Source organism: Zophobas morio, unplaced genomic scaffold (assembly GCF_036711695.1).
Source record: "Zophobas morio isolate AGI-343-1 ecotype UQ-CSIRO unplaced genomic scaffold, CSIRO_AGI_Zmor_V1 ptg000022l, whole genome shotgun sequence".
Classification (NCBI taxonomy): Eukaryota; Metazoa; Arthropoda; class Insecta; order Coleoptera; family Tenebrionidae; genus Zophobas; species Zophobas morio.
The window spans coordinates 2896258-2909136 of NW_026972127.1; the positions used below are offsets into that span (position 1 = coordinate 2896258).

The 12879-nt window shown below is 30.6% G+C and overlaps 1 protein-coding gene across 3 annotated transcripts in view; it reads left to right on the forward strand.

Moving 5' to 3' along the window:
- The window catches only part of LOC135133802 (E3 ubiquitin-protein ligase RNF13-like), a 34230-nt gene extending 23335 nt beyond the window's left edge, over nucleotides 1-10895 (forward strand). For all 3 annotated transcript variants that reach the window (XM_064062325.1, XM_064062323.1, XM_064062324.1), the window contains 3 exons: nucleotides 1857-2038; nucleotides 2088-2262; nucleotides 10187-10895. In XM_064062325.1, the coding sequence (XP_063918395.1) occupies nucleotides 1857-2038; nucleotides 2088-2262; nucleotides 10187-10623 (794 nt within the window). In that variant the 3' untranslated portion in view covers nucleotides 10624-10895. The remainder of the gene's footprint in view (nucleotides 1-1856; nucleotides 2039-2087; nucleotides 2263-10186) is intronic.
- The last annotated feature ends 1984 nt before the right edge of the window (nucleotides 10896-12879 follow it).

Below are 12879 nucleotides of genomic sequence, written 5' to 3' on the forward strand. Positions count from 1 at the left end.
ACAAAATTGGAAAAATCGAGAAATTGAAAATAGAAAATTTGAAAAACATCAAATTAAAAATTGAGAAACGAAAAATCGCAAAATTGAAAACAACTAGAAATTAAAACAACTAAAAGTTGAAAAGCCCAAAAATATTAAATCGGCAAAATAAAAATTGAAAAATTGCAAGAATGAAACACCGAAAACTACAAGAAGAATTGAAATTGAGAAATAGAAAATCGAAAAATTAAGAAATGTAATCGTGTTCTTTAAAGAAAATTATACGTTTTGAGTAAAAAAAAAAGACAAAGATTGAGCATTTTTACCATTTCAGACATGTTTTAAGTTTCTTGATGTCGAAATAAGTCTTCATATATTAAGAAAAAAAAAAAAAGGGAAAATATGAACCTCGCCCACCCACCCTATCTCAATTGTGATGATTTTAAATTGCAAAATCCTTATTAGTTCTCTACAAGAAATTACCATCGTAATACTATGTATATTAGGAAAAAATTAAACCCAAAGATTATGCCACACCCATACCTGCCCTGATCTAGATAGTAATGAAGTTTTCATTCGTTTTTCAGACCTAGGGGCGGGCTTACAAATTCCATATTTCTCAACAAAAATTTACCATTTTAAACGTGTTTTAGGTTTCTAAGAATAAAAAAATTATCACAAATGAGATGGGGTGGGTGGGCAGGGTTTATATTTTGTCCATTTGTTCTTAATATACGTAGTATTCTTTCAACAACACGATACTTAAAAACATGTTTCTAATTTCTTGTAAAGAAATTAGTATTTTGCAGTTAAGCTCCGCCCCCTTGGTTCCCGGTGAATAAAAAAATCGTCACAATTGAGACAGGGCGGGTGGGCGGGTTTACATTTTGCCTTTTTGTTTTAATATGTGTAGAATTTTTTTCACAACATGAAACTTAAAACATATTCAAAATGGAAAATTTGTATGGGGAAATATCGATTTTGAATCATTTTAACCATGTTTTAAGTTTCTTGTTGTGAAAAGAAGGAAACGTATGATAAAAAGAGCAAAATATAAGCCCCGCCCAGCCGCCCGAGGGGCGGAGCTTAAGCTTCGATTTCCCATAGAAAATATTTTTCTATGAGAAATTACCATGTGAAATATGTTCTTGTAAACGATTTATAGTATTAAACGACGTAAAGTTGGCGTTGCCTGTCAAAGTTGACACATCACGTTATTCTGTCAGCTGATATGTTTATCACCTGTCAATGTCAAAAGGAAGGGAAATTTGCATTTTCTACAACTTTTCAACATGATAGAATACGTGAATTTTCAGTGAGCTTTCGTGTTTGCAGTTTTTCTTTCTAAAATATCTTATCTTTGAAGACTATTTATTTATGTCGACTAGAAGAGATCATACACCACGTCAAAATATTTGTTCTAATTTTAACATCAATCGTTGAAATTATGATTCAGAAATAAATAGATAAAGTGTCTTTTTTGAAGATAAGTTTTCACGATCGTTAGATTATTGCACTTCATTGGACTGTAAATAGCAGTGTATTCGGAAAGAACTAACCAAACTTAGCCAGTATTAAACTAATCTTGAGATATAGACAGCAACTTGAGTTTGTGGTATGAATCATTTATGTTTAATAAAAACAAAATGAGTCTTAACACAGACCTTGCGGCGCTCCATAGTGATTTATCACATTCCGAGAGATTATCACTTATTTTGACAAACTCCAATAGTAGTGATTCTGCAGTCTAAAACCAGTTTCTCTTGTGTTTGTGACGTCTCGGGTATTTCTATAACTTCTAACTGTATGGAAGAACGTAATACTAATGCGGGTTTTTTCGCAAAACTTCGTTTGATGGAACACTCGCTACGTTTCAGGTATCAACATCCCGTCCGTGTTCGTGAGCGAATCCTCCGGACTCATGTTGAAGAAGATCTACGCGGATCCCAAATACTTTATTGTGATAACGGGGGAATCGCCGTTTAATATACAAACGCATCTGCTGATTCCGTTCGCTATCGTAGTGGGGATCTGTTTCATTGTGATGATTATATTTTTGGTGAGGTTGCTTTTGTTCTGGGAGGGGCTGTTATTAATATGCTTTGTAGGTGGTGAAGTGCATTAAGGACAGAAGGAGGCAGAGGCGGCACAGACTGCCTACTTCCACACTCAATAAAATACCAATTTGTAAATACCAGAAAGGGGATCCGTATGAGACCTGTGCTATTTGTTTGGACGATTATATCGAGGGGGAGAAGTTGAGAGTTCTTCCATGTAACCATGGTGAGTAGTGGTATTGTTTGGACAGTTGGAGATTGTTTTATGGAAAACGTGACAGTAAAGCGAAACAATTTTGCGACTTGGTACAGGATGTAGATTTTTTTTATTTTAATCATATTTTTGGAAAAACTTTTAAAAAATTTAAACTTATTTTTTGCGTTTATTTGAAAAGATGTGGCGACGATTTCGAATTTGTATTTAGCGGAAGATTATCTACAATTTGATAGCAATTTTCAGTCGATTGAACCCATTTTAACCCATTTGTTTTTTGGAAAAATTTTGAAAATTGTAAACTCGTTTTTCACTTTTATTTGAATAAATGTGACAACATTTTACTATTTAACTTTGAAATTTTAAAATTCCATGAAACTTGCAAACAAACGTTTTATGGTTAAAAATTGAAGAATGAAAAAATTTTAAATCGGGAAAATAAAAGCCGAAAAATTTTAAAATCAGAGAAATTGAAAAATGTAAAAATACAATTGAGAAATTAAAAATTCAGAGATGACAAATCGCAAAATTGAAAACAACGAAAAATTAAAATATCTAAAAATTGAAAAATCGAAAAAAAATTAATTTGGGAAAACAAACATCGAAAAATACCTCAAAAATCGGAAAAATCAAAAAATTGAACAACAAAAAAATTGGAAAACCGAAAAATTAAAAATTTAGAGACGAAATGTCGCTCAATTGAAAAACCGAAAAATTAAAAATTGAGAGACGAAAAATCGAAAAAATTGTTCAAAAATTTAAAGGTTTATGAATTCGAGAAATTGAAAATAGAAAAGTTGGAAAACATCAAATTAAAAATTGAAAAACAAAAAATCGCAAAATTGAAAACAACGAAAAACTAAATCAACTAAAAATTGAAAACACCAAAAATATTAAATCGACGAAATAAAAATTGAAAAATTACAACAAACAAAAAACACTGAAAACTGCAAAAAGAATTGAAATTCGAGAAATAGAAAATCCAAAAATTGAAAAATATAAAAATCTAATAACTCAGAAATTTAAAAATTACAAAATCAAAAAATTGAAGGAACAAAAAATTAAAAAATCGAACAATTAAAAATTGGGAGATAAAAAATCGCCAAATTGAAATTAACCGAAAATTAAAATAACTAAAAATAATGAAAAATCAAAAAAAAAGTTCAAAAATCGGAAAAGTCGTAAAATGAAAAATCAAAAAATTCCAACAATGAAACATCCAAAGGTTTAAGAAATCGAAAAATTGCAAATAGAAAATTAGCAACGAAAAATGGCAAAATTGAAAACAACGAAAAATTAAAACATCTAAAAATTAAAACATATATATATTAAATCCACAAAATGAAAATCGAAAAAATTGAAAAATCGAAACACCGAGAGATTGAATAATCGAAAATGAAAATCCTAAAAATTATAACATTGAAAAATCGAAAAATTGGAAAGCAATAAAATTGAAGAAAGGATAAATTGAAAAATCAAAAATTAAAATTTGAGAAACAAAACATCGTAACGAACGTTGAGAAATTGAGAAAAATGAAAATTTCAAATATTTACAAATTGAAAAATTAAAAGGACAAAAAATTGAAAAATCAGAAAAATCGAACATTAAAAAATGTAAACAATATCATTGAAAATTTTAAAAATTGTAGAATCGCAAAATTGAAAATAACGAAAAATTAAAATATCTAAAGATTTAAAAATCTAAAAAATTCTTTGAGAAAACAAACATCGAAATATAATACAAAAATCGGAAAAATCTAAATGAAACATCGAAGAGTTTAAGAATTGAATTGAATTGGAAAATTGGAAAACCGAAAAATCAAAAATTTAGAAACAAAAAATCGCAAAATTTGAAAAACATCAAATTAAAAATTGAGAAAAAAAATCGCAAAATTGGAAACAACGAGAAATTAAAACAACTAAAAATAGAAAAGCCCAAAAATATTAAATCGGCAAAATAAAAATTGGTCTAAAGAGTTTAGACAGTACTTCCCTCGCTGTCGGAAACTTGACGACTGCATGCCTATTGTGTTTTTTCTCATTACATTTTTGTAGTGGGAATTTAAAAAAAATTGCGATGACGTCATCAACATTTTTGCAAGGACACGTATATCAGTTTGGGATAGATGTAGTGTAATACTAAGGATAAAATTATTATATTCTCAAATTTTCAGGAAAATGAATTGGGTCGTTTTGAATATTGATTTGTAATAATCAATAAAATAACGAAACAATTTACTCACGTATACGTATCCCAGGCAGCTGAAAATCGTGTACGCATAAACATTCTTAATTTAAGATGACAGGCGTAACAGCATACTTGAGAGTCAAACAGAGAAACTGTAAACAAAACGACCATCGGTTTTATTGCTTCGACTTCCGCTTATTATATAAAACATTGGGTTTTATTTTAATTCTTGACGGTGAAATTCACAATTGGTTGATTATAAACATGTCTATTTCACATTCGCGGAACCAAGTGAACGCATAAAACAAATGCAGGTCTGTAATGTTAAAGTCGATGTAAATAAGCATGCTACCCTTATGTTTCAACCGAGTTTTTCCTTTAACAAATTTTTTGTCTACCAAATTGGGTTGGTTGGGGTGTAATACTAATAATAAGTGTTGCCTTTAATTTAATCAATAAAATAAATTGACTTCATTAATTTTTTTGAACCACCTCTTAAGAAAATCTAAAAAATATGAATGGAATGATAAATCACAAGTACAAACTCATCATATTTTTTGCATTTTAGATAGGATTTATTCAGCAAAATTTAAGGGTGACGTCATCAATTTTTTTAGGAGGGATGAACAAATACATTTTGAACAAAAGTTTACCATGCTTATAATAACTTTAGAATATTCCCAAGATTTCAAAGCATTCGGTTTTGTAATTCCTGATTAAATCGATAAAATAAATTCACGCCTTCATTAATTTTTTTGAGTCACCCTGCATATGCAAATCCAAAAATATGAATGGAATGATAAATCACAAGTACAGACTCATCATATTTTGTACATTTTAGATACGATTTATTCGGCAAACTTTTGAGCTGACGTCATCAGTTTTTTGTAGAAGATAACCAAATATATTTTGACTAAAAATTTATTATGCACTTTATAACCTTAAAACATCTGCAAGATTTCAAAGCATTCGGTTTTGTAGTTCCTGATTAAATCAATAAAATAAATTTACGCATTCATTAATTTTTTTGAGTCACCCTGTATATGCAAATCGAAAAAATTTGAATGGAATGACAAATTACAAGAAGAGACTCACCATATTTTGTACATTTTAGATAGGATTTATTCAGCAAAATTTTGTGGTGACGTCATAAATTTTTTAGGGGGGACGACCAAATACGTTTTGATCAAAAATTTACCATGCTTATGATAATTTTAAAATATCTTCAAGATTTCGAAGCATTCGGTTTTGTAGTTCCTGAGTAAATCAGTAAAATAAATTTACGCTTTCATTTATTTTCTTGAATCACCCTGTATATGCAAATCCAAAAAATATGAATGGAGTGATAAATGACAAGTACAGGCTCATCATATTTTGTACATTTTAGATATGATTTATTCGGCAAACTTTCGAGCTGACGTCATCAAGTTTTTGGAGGGGATAAGCAAATATATTTTGACTAAACATTTATTATGCTCTTTATAACCTTAAAACATCTGCAAGATGTCAGAGCATTCCGTTTTGTAGTTCCTGATTAAATCAATAAAATATATTTGCGCATTCATTAATTTTTTTGAGTCACTCTGTATATGCAAATCCAAAAAATATGAATGGAGTGATAAATGACAAGTACAGGCTCATCATATTTTGTACATTTTAGATATGATTTATTCGGCAAACTTTCGAGCTGACGTCATCAAGTTTTTGGAGGGGATAAGCAAATATATTTTGACTAAACATTTATTATGCTCTTTATGACCTTAAAACATCTGCAAGATTTCAGAGCATTCGGTTTTGTAGTTCCTGATTAAATCAATAAAATATATTTACGCATTCATTAATTTTTTTGAGTCACCCTGTATATGCAAATCCAAAAAATATGAATGGAGTGATAGATCATAAGTACAGACTCATCATATTTTGTACATTTTAGATATGATTTATTCCACAAACTTTTGAGCTGACGTCATCAAGTTTTTGGAGGGGATAAGCAAATATTTTTTGACTAAAGATTTATGATGCTCTTTATAGCCTTAAAACATCTGCAACATTTCAAAGCATCTGGTTAGCAGATTAAAAATTAAATTTCAAAATGTTGTTTTATAATTTTGATTTTTTTTCCAAAAATCTGGACGTTTCGGGTGAAAAGTCGATTCAGAGTTGTAAACTACATGTGTAGGACTATGTTATTTTATACAATTGAAAACCCATTTACTATGTACAATTTTGAAGTGACGTCATCGCTTTAGTGGTGGGGATGATTCGACAAATTTTGGTTAGCGTTTTACCATCTACATGATATTCTTAATATAAGTACAAAATTTCACAACAATCGGTCGAGTACTTTCGGAGATTATCTGTCTAATAAAAATCCGGGACAACAGACGGACAGACGGACAGACGGACGGACAGACGGACAGACGGACGGACAGACGGACAGACGGACAGACGGACGGACAGACGGACGGACAGACGGACAGACGGACAGACAGACGGAAATGGGCGACCTATTTCTTCGTCTTCTAGGGGTCATGAAAGATTGAGAAAACGTAAAAGTAGAGAGTCGGCCGACGGACTCGATTACAATACTTCCTTTGCTTACGCTCGGGAAGTAAAAATTGAAAAATTGCACCAATGAAACACCGAAGAATTGAAATTGAGAAATAGAAAATCTAAAAATTACGAAATGTAAAAATCTAATAAGTGAAAAATCCAAAAATTGCAAAATCATAAAATTGAAGGAACAAAAAATGGAAAAATCGAAAAATAGTTCAAAAATCGTAAAAATCGTAAAATGAAAATTGAAAAATTGCAACAGTGAAACATGAAAGGTTTATTAAGAATTCGAGAAATTGAAAATAGAAAAATTGAAAAGCATGCAACTAAAAATTGAGAAACGAAAAATCGCAAAATTTTGCGATTTTTCATTTCTCAATTGAAAAGAACCAAAAATTAAAATAACTGAAAATTCAAAAACCGAAAAATTAAAAATGAAGAGACGAAAAATAGCAAAATTAAAACGAACGAAAAATTAAAATATCTAAAAATTGAAAAATCTAAATATTGAACAATAGAAAAATTGCAACAATGAAACATCGAAGAGTTTAAGAATTGAATTGAAAAATCAGAAAACCGAAAAATTAAAAATTTAGAGACGTAAAATCTCAAAATTGAAAATAAGGAAAAATTAAAACAACTGAAAATTGAAAAAAATTAAATCGACAAAATAAAAATTGAAAAACTTCAACCGAAAACCACAAGAAGAATTGAAATTCGAGAAATAGAAAAATAGTTAAAAATCCGAAAAAAATGAAAAACTTAAAAATTAAAAATCGTGGAACGAAAAATTGCAGAATTGAAATCAACAAAAACTCAAAATAGTTTCTAAAAATTAAAAATTGAAATAACGAAAAATTGGGACATCGAAAAATAAAAAATTGAGTTGAAAAATAGCAAAATTTAATCGTTGTGTAATTAAAATAATTAAAATTAAAAAAATCAAAAATTTTAATTCGAGAAAGTAAAAATCGAACAATAATTAAAAAATCGGAAAAATTCAAAATTGAAGAATTGCAACAATGAAACTTCGAAAAGTGGAATTGAAATTCGAAAATTAAAATTGTAAAATCGAGAAACACAAAAATTGAAAAGTAGGAAAATTGCAACAATGAAACATCGAAAAATTTTGGTACTGAGTCGAGAAATTAAAGATCGAGAATTTGAGAAATGTTAAAATCTAATAACTCAAAAATCTAAAAATTGCAAAATCGTAAAACTGAACTGAAAAATTGAAAACTTGAAAAACTGCAACAATGAAACACCGAAAAGTTTAGGAACTGAAATTCGAGAAACTGAAAATAGAAAAATTGCAAAATTGAAAACAAACAATCAAAACACCTAAAAATTGAAAAATCGAAGAATATTAAATCGGCAAAGTAAAAATTAAAAAAATTGAAAAAAAAGCAAAGAAATCCAAAAAATTGCAACAATGAAACATTAATCAAGAATTGAAATTCAAGAAACAAAACATTGAAAAATCTAAAAATCTAAGGACTCAAAAATCCAAATCCAAAAGTTGCAAAATCGTAAAATTGGAAAAACAAAACATTGAAAAATCGAAAAATTAAAAATTGACTTGAAAAATCCGAAAATTGAATGCAATAAGTAATTAAAAATTGAAAAATTGAAAAATATTAATTTGAGAAAGTAAAAGTAGAAAAATGATTCAAAAATAGGAAAAATCGAATAATTGTAAAAAAAATGCAACAATGAAACATCGAAAAATTTAGGAAAAGAAATTCTGGATGAAAATCGAAAAATTGAAAAACTGAAAAACAGAAAAATTAAAAACTGAGGAGAAATATCGCAAAATTGAAAACACCGAAAAAATTAAAATAACTAAAAATCGAAAAATAGTTCAAAAATCGGGAAAATGAAAAATTGTAAAATCGAAAAGTTTAAGAATTCGAGGGGAAAAAGTTCTCCATTGGAGGGCGGCTTTGATCCAAAATCATCCTCAGAAATTGAAAATAGATTAATTGAAAAACTTAAAAATTGAAAATTGAGAGACGAAAAATCGCAAAATTTAAAACAACGAAAAATCAAAATATCTAAAAATTAGAAAATTGAAAAACATTAAATCGACAAAATAAAAATTAAAACAAATTAAAAAATTGAAGAATCGAAAATTGAAAAATTGAAAATCTGAAAAATTAAATAATCTGCTAAATTGTGTTTGAAAAAATCGAAAAATTGCAAAACCGTAAAATTGAAGAAACGAAAAATTGAAAAATTAAAAATTGGGAGACTAAAAGTCGAAAAATTAAAGTAAAGAAAATTATACATAAGAATTATTAAACCTTGAAAAATTGGCGAAATTAAAATCGAAAAGTAATTTTAAATTGCATTATTATTATTTTGTTTAGTTTGAACTATGTAATGAACAGTTTCCGTAAGTAAATTGTTATTAAAAAATCTAAAAATTGAAATTACGAAAATGAAAAGACCAAAAAGACCAAAAGTTAAATTAAATATATCAAATTTGTAACAACGAAAGAAAAATTGAAAAACTATAAGTCGAAAAATTGAAAATCTAGTAATTGAAAAGTTAAAAACCGAGAAATCGAAAAGTGGAAAAACTGATAAGTCGAATATTTAAAAAATTGGACTATATAATTGAGATAGAAAATAGCAAATTCTTAACATTGAAGAAAAATTTAAAATTAACGACTAGAAAAATTAATCGAAAAATACAAAAATCTAAGGAAGTGTTGTAATCGAGTCCATCGGGCGACTGGATATTTTTATGTTTCCTCTACGTTTCATGACCCCTAGAATAAGAAAATATAGGTCTCTCGTTTCCGTCCGTCTGTCGATAGATAATTTCCGAAACTACGGAACCGATTGCTATCAAATTACGTACATTAGGAATATCGTGTAGATGGTAAAACACTAACCAACGATGATATGACGTCAGCTCCAACTTTTACAAAAATAATGTACTCCTCCACTTGTAGTTTTAAGATAATCGAAAACAAGGTAAACAGTTAGTCAAAATTTATCCTTTTACAACTCCGCTAAAAAATTATGACGTCATTTTACAATTTTCCCGAATAAATGTTATTAACATTTTATAAACAAAATATTCCTGTATGTGTGATTTATGAATCCATCTTGAGTTATTACACAGTTTAACAATTTTTTTTGAAAAATTTTGAAAATCATAACGTCAAAATTTTCCATTTCCAGTATACCACACCAAGTGCATAGACCCATGGCTGACCAAGAACCGCCGCGTCTGCCCCATCTGCAAGCGCAAGGTGTTCGCCCACGACGAGCCCCAGCACGACTCCGACAGCGACACCGACGCCGACGACACGACGCCCCTCATCAACTCCAGCAACCGGGGCACCCAGGGGGGCACCTTCCAGCCGCAGAGCGAGAACCCCATCCAGCGGGCCGTGCGCTCGATATCGCAGCAGTCCGGAGCCGTCAACTTCGTGACGGCATCCGACCACCACAGCATCAACGGGGACTACCAGAGCTGCCACAGCTCGACGACGGGATCTGAGGAGTGTCTCTTGCGGAACGAGGGCGAGAACGCTTGTGATAACCTAGACGAGGTCCACGTTCACACCCAGCCCGAGGTGGCGAGCGTGGCCAGCAGCGGCGACGTGCACGTATGATTTCTTATGTTTGATTATTTTAGAGTTTAGGTTGCTTTTATGACCTTCTAGTCTTGTACGGAAGTTTAAGATTCGTATAGGATCACGGAACGTGCTGGTGCTATTCGTTTTGTTGATTAAATTTACTCGATGACTGTATTTAATTTCGTTGACCTTGATGATTTGTGACTGGGGAGGGTTGCGCTCGAGGCGCGGCCGAGCGCTGCGGCTCGAGGGGCGAACTGGCACACCTGTATATGTAAGCTTACAAGTAAATATATTTTTTGATGGTTTAGTTATTTTCATTTGGTTGTGATGAGGAGGGCGTCGGATGCGGCGACTACGAGGAGGTGTTTTGTACATTTTAAATTTTAAGTGTTAATATTTATTGTTTACTCTTATTTTTAACTATATGCCAAATTGTTAGTTTAATTATAATGTACATCTAGAGGAGTTTCTTACTGACAATAAGTTACCTAACCTAATTGTTTCAAATTGAAACAAACGCAGCCGCTTTTAACTCATGAATGGAATTACACTATTTGTGTATCGTTCGTTTTTCTCTTTTTTCTTTTGACCCTTTTTGCGTGACTGGAAGTAGCCGCAGAACACCCTCAAGGTGAGGTAGTAGACTATCTCCACCAGACTCAACACACTGAAACCGAGGCACAAACCCAGAAGACCCCCCACATTGGCTACAATTATTTTTGTTTTAGTCATTTTTTTTCCAAGCTTTACTTACATATAACTTCCGTGAATCCGAAGATTTCGCTCTTGATTTGGCGCCGGAAGCGGTTCTCGGTGAAGAAGAAATGAAGAACCGCCATATTTTTGCTAAAATGGCGTAAAAATGACGTCATGGTGTGTTGTTTGAGGTTATGTTAGATGATTTACCGGAAATACTCGTCTGACATGTTTTCAATGCGGTGTTTAAAATCCGTGGTCAGTAAATCGCTGTATGTCACGGTCTTGTCGAAGTTCATTTCGTAACAACTGGGCAAACAGTTGCAGCTGGATCTAATAAAATATTACAATAATTTTTGAAGGATAAGTGTTTTTTTATTTGTACCCATTTCCGTATACGAGCTCCATGTCCTCTGGAATTTAATGGTCAATGGGTGGTTGTCAAGAGGTTTTCTTACCTTTTGCTTTTGAAGCGCATTTTTCCTGACGTTTCCCACACACAGGAAGTATCTTGTTTTCTAAAAGAAGTTGAAGGATAACTTTAAAGGTGAGCTTCTTGAGGAAAAAAGTGCATATTAAGGGAACAATCAGTCTTGGTTGGATCCAAGGTAGGTACCACATTAAGGAAAAAAAAAATACAAAATACAAATTTGGAACTGACTCTAGACTAAAAAAATGCTAACAATAAATTGCCCACATTTTTTTAAGGAAATAAGTTTCTTAGAAAGAAAAAAAATTGTCGAGACTATTAAATGGAACTGAAGGAATTCACGATAAGAATTAACAGAAAAACGATTTCTTCTTCAGCCGTCGCCTGAGAACTTGTTTGATCTACAGACCAAAGCGCACTCAGGCCAATATCGACTCTAAGCAATTTACCTAGAAGCTGACTTTCGTTAGAGCTTTTGGAAAAAAACATTTTCCAATTTATAGTTATTGGAAGGATGTTAAGTCGTTGGTCAAAATTTATCTGTTCATGCCGCCCAGGAATTGATAATGTCATCTTCAAATTTTGTCGAATAAATATTATTTAAATGTTAGAAAGTAGTATAGTCCTTGTGGTTTATAAATACGCTATTGAGATTTTTCGGATTTTCGGTTTCTTGATTTTTCAATATTTCAGTTTTGGGCTTTTTCAATTTTTCCATTCCTCAAATTTTAGATTTCTCGATTTTTTTATTTTTCAATTTCTCAGTTTTCCGGTGTTTCAATGATACGAATTCTCAACTTTGCCCTCTTCAATTTTACGGTTTTTAAATATTTCCATTTTTTCAAATTTTGACGTTTCTAAATTTTCAGTTTTCCGATTTCTAAAGTAATCTTTTTTTATTTTCCCATTGGCGACTTCCCAAAGTTTCGATCTTTCACTTCTTCATTTTTTCGATTATTCAGGTTTTTGATTTTTCAATTTTTCGTTTTTTTAAGCTTACGATTTTTCGACTTGGCTTTTTAGTTTTTCGATTTCTCAATTTTTTGGATGTTTATTTCAGTTTTGGAATTTTTCAATATTTCGATTTTTGGACTCTTGGATTTTTTTTGATTTTTCGATTTTTTTCTTTCTGGATTTTCAGTTTTTCGTTAAACTATAGATTT